The sequence below is a fragment of the Cryptomeria japonica genome, chromosome 9, assembly GCF_030272615.1.
Source record: "Cryptomeria japonica chromosome 9, Sugi_1.0, whole genome shotgun sequence".
Classification (NCBI taxonomy): domain Eukaryota; kingdom Viridiplantae; phylum Streptophyta; class Pinopsida; order Cupressales; family Cupressaceae; genus Cryptomeria; species Cryptomeria japonica.
Window position 1 is genome coordinate 543173159 of NC_081413.1, and position 13391 is coordinate 543186549.

The 13391-nt window shown below is 32.9% G+C and overlaps 1 protein-coding gene across 1 annotated transcript; it reads right to left on the reverse strand.

Annotated features, from left to right (window-relative positions):
* Window positions 1-556: 556 nt before the first annotated feature.
* On the reverse strand, window positions 557-5197 carry LOC131061043 (serine carboxypeptidase-like 45). The gene is made up of 10 exons (XM_059211290.1): window positions 4737-5197; window positions 4529-4630; window positions 4333-4428; window positions 4106-4198; window positions 3883-3968; window positions 2279-2584; window positions 2020-2159; window positions 1211-1306; window positions 1016-1133; window positions 557-926 (listed from the first exon to the last, which is right to left on the reverse strand). Exons 1-10 carry the CDS (start codon window positions 4975-4977, stop codon window positions 756-758), a joined length of 1449 nt encoding a protein of 482 aa, XP_059067273.1. The 5' UTR covers window positions 4978-5197; the 3' UTR covers window positions 557-755.
* Between the last annotated feature and the right edge of the window lie 8194 nt (window positions 5198-13391).

The window sequence follows — 13391 nt, forward strand, 5'->3', positions numbered from 1 at the left end:
TAGCTCCAAGTATAATATTTTTTAATAATTCGATTAGTCATTCAGATAATTCTAAATCTGACGCCCAAGGCATGGCTTATTTTGTGACATGGGAAGTGTCCTTTTAGGTTTTTTTGTGTTCTTGCAGAAAGTTTCTTGAGCGAAGATCTCTGGTCTTTTCCAGACCACATAGTAGTCACTCCTCTTGAAACCAGTGAAGATAAAGCTCACCAAGCTTTCATTCTGGCTGAATGGAGTACCACTAGAAACATAGTCAAGCTTTGGTGGCCCAAAGAGTTTGCAATGGCAGTTGATAGATTTTAATCTATCTTGGCCTTCTGCAAAACCAACCAATGAGTTTTGGTTGTGATAGTGCTGGCATTTTTGCTCGTGGATGAGCATTTGAGTCCTCTGGTTGGTTATTTGAAAGGGGAATTAACATCTTCTTTGAAATGCACATGCTATGGAAGTGTACAGATTCATTCCTTAATGTTTGGAGGCAATCTGCAATTTTCAGTTTCGCGAGATTTTAGATGTAGCTAGTGTGTTCCTTGCGACAGAGCAGGACTCAACTAAATACCAAGTAAGAATTAGCTTTCAATTTTATTCACGCATACATTGTTACATTTATCTCTAGCACCAATAAACAATCACCTAATTATGAAAAAATGTCCATTTCATTGCCTATTGGCCTTCCATGGTACCATGATTCCTTGTCCCCTGATAATACTTCTGCCAATGTGTTTGCCTTGTTCCTCAATTACAGCCTTAGAAGATCACCTTGTCGGCAAAGATAATCCTCTGATGAAAGTCCTGAACAAAGTCAGTCCCTGAGATGGAGAAGTATATGGAACCTCATGTGCTGCACCCCTCACACTTGCAAAAGTAAGAATGGTCTGATTCTTCCCTTCTACTAGATGCCCATATGCCTGTGTCCATCCTGCCACCTGCCCGAAGGTTCGAATTTTAAACCAGCAAGTTATATCTGAATGCATACAACTAATTCCGATGGTCATTGGCCAGGAACGAAGCTCACCTGTTGTTGATCATACCAAGTCTTGTATGGGATAAGAGTGAGTAGTTCTAGCTGCTTGGCCAGATTATTGGCAATGGTTCTTGTGGCTGTGAATGGCACAACTGCATCTTGATCTCCACTGTAGATTTATCCTATTTTTCAGTTGACAAATGCTTGTACAGGATAGAATTAAGTATTTTCATGAGAAGGCCTTACCTGAAGAGCATGATAGGTAGGCCGGATTTTAGAAGATCAGATAGGACTGGTAGAATGCTGATTGCTCTGTTTCCTTCGTCATAATGCAGAGTGGCTCTGAAGAACGAAAATCCAATATTAAGTACTTCAAAAGTCGTCCATAATTGAAAATTGTAAGAGATGATATAAATGGGTAAAAGTATAGAGACATTATACTTTGGAAAGAGTTTAATAGTGCTGATTAAAATCATCCAACTCGGCTGAATATGCTTCGATAAGCATCACTATCTGCTGATTTCAACCATCTAAGTGGTTTGATTTCTGGTTTCATAACAGTGTTGATGATAAATTTGTAACTGACATTTCATCAATATCTAGTCTAGGTTGGAAACTTAAGTCTGTGTATAAGAAATAGAAACAAACAGAGGACTGGGAATCACAAAGGAAACCGTTAGCTTTGAACTAGCATAGTTAAAGAATATATTCATGTTAAAATTATTGAGCTGTTTCTAAATTACATATTCTAAACTGTGTGAGATTCTTTTCGCTTTAATGTTTCAGATCAAGACTCTATGGTCTATCGTCAGAATGTAAATTAAAAATATTTCTAAATTACATATTCTAAATTATGTGAGATTCTTTTAGCTTTAATGTTTCAGATCAGACTCTATGATCCATCATGAGAATGTAAATTGAAAGCTGAATATTTTTAAACTCTTTGAATTGTATCAAGGATAGTTTTGTCAACTCGTTTTTCCATCTTTAATGAGCAGAATCATAAACATCAAAATATTAAATGTAGACGAGAGAGGAAAAACCACAGAGCATACCTCTGGCTCTGGCACATAGTCCAAGGGTAGGACAGGCCTGTTGTATTTGCATGAAGTGCCTTTTGCACATCTTCCCTGTTAAAGTATGAGTATATCTCATCTTCAATACACGGATCAGCAAAGTCAAAATTTTCTTTTATCTGCTCAATCGCAGTGATCAATATAAGTATTATGAAATTTGTTCATCTGCAAGTGCAGCGTATCTGATAATTGTTAAACCAATACCACGGATTGATTTCATTCAAGTGAAACTGCTTACTTTCTTTTGAAGCTTCCCTAGCTTTCCAGATGCTGTTGTCTGCACTGCATGATCAGCTTGAGCTGCTAGACAGTTGCCTAAGATAACATCATAGTTATTCACACTTCCGATTTCGCCATTTTCCCTGTTATACACATCTATACAAGCTTGAGATTCTTTGCCTATAACATAATCTTCTAGCCACATTCTGGAAGTGTTACAGACGTCCTGGTCCAGTTGGTAGGTTTGATCTGAGATCAAACCATGCGACCACAAAAATTCTCCATTATTTATGCTTATCTCCATCTCCAAAAGGGGATTGCCAATCTGCCATGGTATGCCATTTCACGTTTTGTATTATTTGTTCAGATTTCCATTTTTTATACCTAAACAATGAATGGACTTGCTTAGAAACTTTTGTGGGAACAACTTGGCAAGCCGAAGAAGAAGATCCACAGTGCTAACTCTACTAAAAACATTGTATATTAGAATACTCATGCATACAATATTCAAAAATTTGAAGATTTTATGTTTTGTAACCCTAGCTTTTTCTAAGTTTCAAGGTTTGTTGAGAAGATCTATTCTTAGTACAGTCAGGTCCACAAATTTTAGTGATTGGTGTTACTGTGAACAATAATTTCATGTGTTGTTGACTGGGAAAATCTAGTCTATACTTTTTTTTTCAATTTCTGATCAAACTCTCCATCCCCGTTAATTGATACTCTGAGCTTTTTCTAAGTTTTAAGGTTTATTGAGAAAAGCTATGCTTAGTAGAGTAAGGTCCACAAATTTCAGTGATTGGTGTTACTGTGAACCAACACTTTCATGTGTTGTTGATTGGGAAAATCTAATCTATACAACTTTTGGAATTTCTGATCAATCCTCCATCCCCATTAGTTGATAACTTTGATTGCTATAAGTATGTGATTGGTGTTGTTGACTCCTAAAATCTAACCCTAGTTTTTTCTAAATTTCAAGATTTACTGAGAAGATCTATTCTCAGTACAGTCAGCTACACATATTTCAGTGATTGGTGTTACTGTGAACCAATACTTTCATGTGTTGTTGACTGGGAAAATCTAATCTATACAACTTTTGGAGTTTCTGGTCAATCCTCCATCCCCATTAGTTGATAACTTTGATTGCTATATGTATGTCTTGTCCTGGTCTGTCTGAAGTTTGATCGTACATCCAAGTGAAACATATAAATATGTTGGCTTATCAATGGTGCAAGCACTAACAATTTTTTCAACAAATGCAATAAATAGGAATAAATCGGCTAAGGCATTAATAACACCCAAATCAAATTCTTTTTTAAAATAATTGCTGACATAGGATTTAGTCACCGCGTAACTCCTGAGTCCCCTAAGATAGGATCTCATCCCAAGAACCCATTTCGCAAAATACATTATATGGCTCTACCTATGAAACAATAATATCCAGCCTACTTAAGTTATTACAGAATTTTACTTTCTACCAAAAGCACATATGGGGGACAGAACCTGAAATCTTTTCTGGATACATAATTCTTTTGATTGAATCTTATTAAACATGTCTGTATATGAGTTGTATAAAACCTTGACAAGATAATTTGAAATAATGAATGAAGCATATTCAAAACCTACGGCAATTCCTTTCAGTTTGATAGGTGTGATGTTTGGGCTTTTGTTGTAATCCAGTACAAGGATTGCTAATTGTGGCACATAGTGTCCTGCAAGATAACAGTGATTAGCCTTGAAGTTATTGATTTTTAATAAATCTATTGCCAGAATGAGGTGTTGAAAGGTTAGAACCAATAAGCAGAAGACAAATGCTGTTAAAACAGAGGCAAACAGAGCATGGTTATACCTCCATAGCTCTCTCCTGTTATGTAAAAGTCTACATCTTTAAACTCTGGAAATTTCTCATACCAATTCAAAAGAAATTTCAAATTGTCCTCAGCTGCATTATTTGGCAGTCAATTGATTAATTTGGAGCTTATCAATACTTCCTATATCCAGCCTCTAGTAACTATATATTCAAAACTTGTACATGCGACTCAGTAATTATATAGTGAGACTTAAGAGACAATGTACCAGTCAGTGTATCATTTTGATACTCGTAGTCTGAACTAGTATTAGAATATGAAAATCCCACTCCAAGAGGACTCTCTACATAGAGCAGATTTGCTTCTGCCAAGCATAAATTGAAACATCACCAACAGATGTATGTTACAAGCCAATTAATAAAAGAAGGGGAATTAAGAGGATCTATATAAATAGTAATAATCACCCAGGTTCCAAGAGTACATATTGTTCTCCAATACACTTCCTTTGGGCCTAAAAGGACCATGCTCCATGAATGCTCCATATCCAAGCGATGAGCACCCAGGCCCTGCAGTAATTTATTAACACAAATGTATTACATCCTTGCTCTAAAAGGTTGTTCAAAGGCACAATATGGGTATCCTATAAATCAAAGTTCAATATCATTATATTACCTCCATTGAGCCATAATGCTAATGGCCTGGAAGTGGGATTGGTCTCTGCCTGTACAAAGTAGTAAAACAAAGCTCTACCATTGTCTTCATCAGTTGTAATATACCCACCATACTGTTTAGAGACAATGTCTTGTTTTTGGCCTGGCAACTTATTTATGAGATCAGATTCATGTGCACTCAAAGTTACCTGAACAGTAATCAATGACAATAAAATACCCACTCGCAGCATTTCAAAAAACATATTATACCCTAGTGCTAAATCCAAACAATTAACAGAACTTAAACTCTGTATTAATTGAACAGATCTGCAATGAACTTAAACTCCATTGATTGAACAGGCCTGTACTGAAACTGAGTCAGCAAGTATTGGTGATAAGGAGAAGAATAAAGTAAATTAGATGTCAGAAGGCAACTTGTGCCCACCATCAAGAATGTGTGGTAGAAAGGGTAAAGTATATGAATTTGAGGGTAATCTATTCCCTTAATTCTATGGATAGAAAGGAGCTCTATTAAATGTATCCAGCTTGGATTGAAATGATGTGATGTTGGTGGTAGTCGGCAACCATTATAGATCTCATGTTAAGTCTAGGTGATGGGGCCTCTTTGACTTGTATTATTTTGGCATCAATTATTGTGTTCCTTGTATGCATGTTTATAGGGGTGAATAATTTTTAGTCTCTAAATCAAACACAAGAAAGAATCCAAGTCAAATTTTATCACATGTGTAAAGGTCTTGTCGATGTTATGGTGATTACAATGATTTGAGTAGTCAAAAACAAAATATAATTAGAAAACTAACAACAACTTTAAATGTTTTGGATCAAACATTTATATTTTTTTTGGGTGTGTTTCGTAGTACATGTATTTATAAATTTGATTATGATGCACATGCAAGTGGGTCAATAGGTAAGTATTAGAAATTGAACAACTCTATCTAGGTAGGTTTGCAAACTTGTGAATAATAAAAGAACAATCTGAAATGATTTTCAACTGTAGAGTTCAAAATAGAGCAGACAAAATATTTAAAGTATATAAGGAGAATGTGTAGTATATTTTATTAATCTCTATCATATAAGAAGCAAGATATGTTTTTTGTCATATTACATATGATGTTTTTAACTAGATTGTAAATGTAAAAAATAACTAAATGTAGGTAACAAGGGCAAATGAAAGGTAGCAAATTGTTGTTGTCATTTGAGACGACACAAGCATATTTTTAATAAATTTTTTATTTTTTACAAAAATAGAAATTGATGGACAAATAATGCTACAATTAATATAATTAACAAATATCACAAAACCACCATTGTTGTGTCACATGTGCAAAGATTCAATCAATAGTTGTTTGATACATCATATGTAGTTTTATTTCTTGTGTATTTTTTTGGAAGGGAGCCTTATGTTGGGTTAGACTCCTAGTCACGTGAGCGCAACCCATATATGAGTTGAGAGAAGGGTGGACCCTAGGAAAAATAAAATCTTTTTTGTTGAAAATGTTTTAGTATTGTACCTAATGAGTTTTCATTAGATTATATATTGGAAATGGTATGTTGAGTTTGTTTATGAAAATATACATTGGAGATGGCATGGTTGGGAGGTGAGCAAACCCCATTGGTTTGGTTGTAAAGGTTTATTTTAAAATATTTTTTGGAGGCTAGAGAGAAGACATTTTTATGTTGAAGAAGGTAGTTTGAGATCTTGAAACTCTATCTTGAAGCCAATAGAATATTATAAACTTTCATTATGAGTATACAAATAAATTTTCATTTGTGAATATAAGAACTCTAGATATTGTTTAGAATTGTTATAATGTTCTATTTCCTTACAAATTATTTAAAATTATTATCTTTAAAAAGAAAAGTTATAATGTGTGTATACATATACATTTAAATGTGATGATATACATTAATGGAAGACCCTAATTCATGGATGGAGTAAATTTCTATATAAAGAATTGAGAACCAAATTTCAATTTTTTGAAGTAGAATGCTTTTTAAGTATAATATGGATAAAGTTGTATAATCTGCCTTCTGAAATATTAGAGCCCTAAAATACTTATGGAGATAGAAAATTGCATAGGATCACCCTTCATTCCTTTGGATAAAAGCTCTTGAAGAAAATAAATTAGATTAAATGAAAGAATGTGTTTTCCTAAATTTAGTGAAACAAAACCCTTCCTCAATTAAGAATCAAAATAAAGAAGGGGAATGGAACCAAAACTTAAAATTGAGGGGTCATCAATGTTCTATAATTGTTCAATATATGAACATCTAAAAGAAAAATCTAATAAAAAGTAATTTAAACAAAATTGGATGAATCGATTCCTTTAAAAAATCCTATTCTTGAAAACAAAGAAGAAACTCCAAAAAAATAAAGAAGAGAATAAGAGGGATCAATAATTTTGGGAAGAAGAAAAGCTAAGTAGTACTCATTGTGAAGAGGAATTACATAATTCTAAGGAAAAATAATATCGGATTTCACTTTGGATCTATTTTGGATCTATCCACATCATTTGGTGTCTTCTAAAATAGTTATCTTCCATTGCTAACATGTTAGCATTTTCAATGTATATTTTGTGTTTTCTCTTAATTATATTCATGTTTATTTGGAGCTTTATTGATTTCATCCAATTTTCTATGGAATGTCTAGTTTCCTTGCTATATAGAGTTTTGCAAGATTTAAAAACTTTGTTATCAAAGTTTTGGAGTAATTTTTGTTAGTATAAACTATATCAATCATTCTTTTTTATTATGGTTTTGTTGTAGATAACATAACAACATTTAATAATTATGCCAAAACTAGAATCTTTCACTAAACATAAAAATGACACTAATCAATGCATTGTTATCTGTGCATGAGAAAGGTATCAATATCTTTAGAAGTAGTTCATTGTTGGGACTTAGATATTATGATAGACATACATTGTAAATTATTGAGGTCAATGTAAAAGATTATGATAGATAGATCTTATATCAAAATTATATATGAGTTCTAAGAATCTAACAAGATGGTCTAGTTGAATAAATATTAAGAGCCTTAAATGATCTTTTTTTAAGGGTGTTTGAGGATTGAAACAATCTTGTTTAGAATGTGGAGTTGGATTTTGCATGTTTGTAACATAAAATATTTCATCTATAAACTTTTTCATGATTGCATCTTATTATAGAGATCTATGGTGGTATTTATATGAAATGGCCTACACTATATAGTCAAAGATCGATGGACACATTTTCCTAATAAATAATGGCTAGTTCTTACAAGAATAGAGCATATTGCTTGGAATATAATGAATTGACCAAGGGTAGCCAAGAGAGAGAAGTATGTTATCCATTGAACATGATCTAATCAAGGTTGAGTGTCAAGAAAGAAATATGGGGTCAAGGTGCATCAAATAAAGTACTCAATTCTTTGAGGAAATAAGGTAGCTTCGATGACTCAAGGAATAAGGTGGTATTTGATCTTGCTTGAAATGATGCTTTATTTGCAATATTGATTAAGGATAGTCTAATGTGGATGCACTTAAGAATAATCATAGGCTTGTGGCTTTTGACGAACACATGAACCTAAAAACATGTCTAATAAGTGACATAAGAAAGATGCACTTGAGAAAGTGGTATTTCCAAGTCATTGGCAATGGGTGTTCCAACATTGCTTGTTTTTTAGATAGGGATTGATTGTACTATGAAATGGAACGATAGGACCATTAAAGATATGTTATATCGTCAAGTTGAAAGAAGTTAATTACTGTGTAGGAGAATCATTTTGTAGCATAGTAATCTTGCATCATGCTAGAAAAGTTGATTTTTTGGTTTAGTTTAGTTGTTTATTTGTCTATGAATTTGTGGCTATTAGTCTATGGGAGAGAAAATAAATTTCGCCATAATTTGAAAATGGCTTACAATTTTGAGAATATTTTGAGTTAGTGTTGAAGAATATCATGTTAACATTTGACGTGATTTGGATAAGGAAAAGTTTGTAAATTGTCTTGAGAGCATCTGTTTGTAAATTGGATAAGGAATAGTTTGAGTTAGTGTTGAAGAATATCATGTTAACAATTGAGGTGATTTGGATAAACAAAAGTTTGTAAATTGGCTTAAGAGCATCCATAAGTGGACAATTATGCACAATTGCGATTATTTCCTTATTGTTGTATGTTATTTGGAGTTCATGCCAACAAAGGAATACTTATAAAAAAAAATTTAACTAATGGGGATGTATGTAGTGTACCATGTGAAGGATCTCCACCATTTGAATTTTTAAGTTTGTTATTTCTAGGTGATGAAATGTTATCTGTAGTATTAGGCTTTATCATCTTGTAGTTGATGCATATTGATGGAAAAGCTCGTGGATGCTATGTATACTAGGTTTTGGATTGGGAGAAGGTAATAAAATAAGACACAAGAAGTGAGGGAAGAATTATAGAGGTAGAATGGAAGTAGAGTGAGACAATGAGATGTAAGATGGATATTGTGAGTGTACAATCCTAAGGGAGAAAATAAAGTGGCATAGTGGAGTCCTTTACATAGTAGTGTGCAATTGATGTTTCATTCAATAGTATAATCTATTTTGAATTTTCATAGTAAGTGTAATGAGATGGTTGTGGTCTGATGTGTAGGAAGGCCCATTACAACAAAGTGAGAAGCTGTAATCTTGGTGATAATCATGCAAGCTTGAATAAATAAAAATGTTTAATTGTGTTCAAGGAGATTTCTTTGTCACATGTGAATTTTAATGTTAGGATGCATATATGGATATGCCTTGATTGGACCCTTCGAGTGTGATTTCATTAATTGGTATCAAAGTGAGTTGGGTCATGGATTAAGGTTGAAGTTTTGGTGTGGATGTGTGGACACCTAGTCAATGTAATTTTTTTAGAATGAATTTGACAAAGGGGATGGAAAGTGTTGATGTAAGTTAAGGTGTAAGTATTTAATAAGAGAAAGCATGCCATGAACATTTGATACTTTATAGTGTCACGAATCATTTTATTTAATAATGTGCAATTTAAAGATGTAATGTGATTTTGAAATTTAAAATAGATTAGATCATTCATAATCTAGTGTGAGGAAATATAGTATGCTTTTTACTCCTGCAATTTATATGAAATTCGACATTTAATATTCTTTTGGGTTTGTCAATACTGATAAACTTTTGAGTGCAAGTAATGCAGGATGAGGTGAAGGAGGTCAAAGGCGAGAACACGAATCAGGTAGAATTGCTTTTAACTAAATGACTTCGATGGAAAAGGGAATCTCTCACACACCATAGTAGAAAAGTTTGTTTGTGCAATTGTGACTTCATCAATGTATGATTTTGTATTAGAAACAAAATGATGTGAGTAATTGGTAATCTTACATTGATTTCGTCTATAAAAGTGAAAATTAGTTTGCTATTTAGAGTTATGAAATTTATCGACTTAACGTTCTTTATTAAGATGATTTAATGTTTCTAGAAAAAGAGAATGCAAATATAATTTTATTTATGATTGATGTGTTTACAATTATATGGAATTTGTATGCATGAAATTTCGATAATTGTTTTATAATTTGTCTTATTTTAAAGTGATTAAGATAATTTTTATTTTCAATTTGAAATATTATGTTTCAAATATTCTTGTATATGATTTAGGATTATATATATATATATATATATATATATATATATATATATATATATCATCTTTATTTTAAAACATTTTTACAAATGGAAATAAATAAATCGGACGTTTAATATATATAAATATACAATTAATTTATATATATATCCTAATGTTTTAAGTAGGTTTTCTTTTACTTAAAAAAAAACAAAACCATATTATAAATATATTATTATATATTATTGTTTATTAAATATGTTAATAGTAAAAGGTGGCGGATTGAAGAGTAAAACGATTGTTAGAAGCCGATGGTAGAGCCATTTTGGTCGGCTTGGTAGTCAACTTCCTCCACCCACGGTAGCCGTTGTCAAACCAATTAAATAAGTCGAAGCATGATAAGAGACTTAACACTCCCACGACCCTTGGTGGGTGACTTGGCATGTAAACTCCTCCATTCCACACAGCACATGTTGAAAACTCAGTTTATTTCTCCATCTCCATGCAGCAAAAAGGAAGACTCCTTGTGGTAGTATAAACTAAACATAGATAAACTTAACGTGGCATGAAGTTAACGTGGAGATAGACTGAAATTGCGGTAAAGAACTGCAGGAAGAATGAGTTATAAGCTGCAGTGCACATAAGATAACCTACACGCAAGTGACTGCCATATCAATCTGTAAATAGACTCCCCATCTCACGGTGTTAGGAGAAAGACCTGTCCAACGTAGAAGCCAGTTGAATGCCAAACACGCATCAAAGGATAACATATCTCCCAGACGTGGAAGGATAAGAGGAAATAAAGGTAAAAGACTTCAAAACCCTTGCAATCACCGAGCCCTTAATACAGGAGTAAACATAGGGAAAAAGTGAATAAATAGAGATGGAGGACGAGAGGAAAACACACACATTCCTTCATTCATTTTCACAAGGAAGGAAGAGTGATAAATTCTTGAAGGGAAGGATAAAATAGAAGAGAGGAGAAGATATTTGGATATTATCGTAGAGATTGAGAGATAGAGATAGTTTGATATAGAGATAAGAATAGTTGGAGAGAGAGAGACTTGCGATCAAGGTGTGGAATTATTTGACGAAAGAGCGTCAAGGTTGAAATCTTACAAACCACTCTAAGTTTTCAAGAGGTTAGAGTTCTTTGTTTATGTTTATTTTATTTGTTATATTTGGTATAAAATGTATAGAAATGGAAGTTTAGATAATAGGTACGTACGTCCAAATGGGTAGCAATTATTATTATTTTATTTGAAATGCTTTGTAAACCATTGTGGAATAGAAGAAAAGAATTTAGAGAAAAGACGTTGTTAATATCATATTTTGCCCAAAATTAATTAGTTCTAATTCTATTTTAAGAATGTGTTTGCGTACTTTTGGTTATATATGAGATTAATTTCATACATGTATAACACCTTCTTTTGCATGTACCTTATTTAGTTGAAAGATTGATTTTAAGATTATTGCTTATGTAAGTTTATCGTTTTCCAAAATATGAAAGATTGTCTTCGATAGATATATTAGACAAGTAATGATTGGCAAGGAAAAATGATATCTCTATTTTTTTTTTTTGTTTTAAAAGAAAGATTGTATTCTCAATGGAAATTGTGTTTGAGGGAACCAAGCTAGGGTTAAGCTTGAGTTAGAAAATTTACCTTTCGGGACGGGTGCCTAATGTGGATGTTTTTAGGGAGAATAGTTGCTTTTTCCAACTATTATTTGTTGTGCATGGCATATACTCGGCCGAGTCATTGTTTGAATTATCCATAGAAAATGATGGAAATTCCTTATTTATGCTCTCTACCACATCCTAGTATGATAGAAAATGCTTGTTTCTTAGAATGAAGTAGAAAAATGAAAATGCATATATATCTAGGCATGCACCAGATTCCCTCTTGCTTTCGAATTCTTTGGTTAAACCAATTCGTGCAGGGTCGGGTATTCTTGATTGACCAAGAATTCCGGGGAAGCGTAAGCTTCAAGGTTGGGCGGAAAAAGCGCCTGATTCTTGATCTCGTCTGCGTTCAAAAGATAGAAGGAAGCGACTCAGACTAAAGATCGACGGATGCATCTTCTTGTATATTCTTAAGGCAATTTGGAAGCCTAAGTAGGAAATAAGAACTTCTAAGTATGAAATTGTATTATTCATTTGCATTATAATGATATATCTATGAATGTTTTTATATCCATATTCGATGTTTGCTTATATCTTGTATAAAATATGCTTAGAGATTGAAAATTAAGTTTATTTATGAATAAAGAGTAGTTTAGGGTTAGATCCTAGATTGACGACTTTACATATAGAGTAACATTTGTCAAGCTAAGGTGATCCACAAGAGGGTTGTAGATAGAATTACCAATTGTGAGGAAGTGTACAAGGGGTGACTATGGAAATATCACCAATCCAAATATGATTTCAACCATCTAAGATGCCACCAAAGAGAGGGTGGGGTGTTATTGATGTTATCAGTCTAATGTAGGAGATGTATGAAATGTATACAAAACTAGATGGATTCATTTGAACAAGACTGCAAGAGGAACCCTAACCCTATGGAAAAGGAAATAAAATAAAATTAGGAGGCAAAACTTGTAGAATCTAATGGAATTGAAAATTACAAGGAAGAGAGGGTGTTTTGACATTAGAATAGGATGAGAGTGAACATCTCAAACTATTATAGGAATTTGAATCTTAATAAACTAATAGATTGAAATTTGGATCATAGATTTGGAGGATGATTTTGAATAGGATATAATGAGCCTAAATTAAGCGAAATTTGTGAGGACCAAGTTGAAGGATCATGCTATGATATGTGAAAAAAATTCTATTTAAAGAATTTGGGCATTGGAAAGTGGAACCAAACTATGAAGAAACTAAAAGTCAAGTTTATTCTAGCAAAAAAATATTAGTTTGAATTACCAAGGGAGCTACATAATTTGTGGTAAAGGAACATGACCATAAATGAATTGTAGCATCCTAAATTTTACTCACTTACAATTTTGTCCTCATTTGGGCCCTCACCTTGGCGTTCATGTCCCAAGGCCTGATTGAAGCC

Excerpts from the sequence above, each read along its gene's own strand:
- LOC131061043 (XM_059211290.1), bottom strand. The coding sequence starts at position 4,977 with ATGTTTTTTGAAATGCTGCGAGTGGGTATTTTATTGTCATTGATTACT. Across the intron at positions 4,199-4,332 it reads TCAAAATGATACACTGACTG|CTGAGGACAATTTGAAATTT; the intron begins GTACATTGTCTC and ends CAAATAATGCAG. Across the intron at positions 927-1,015 it reads CTTGGTATGATCAACAACAG|GTGGCAGGATGGACACAGGC; the intron begins GTGAGCTTCGTT and ends ACCTTCGGGCAG.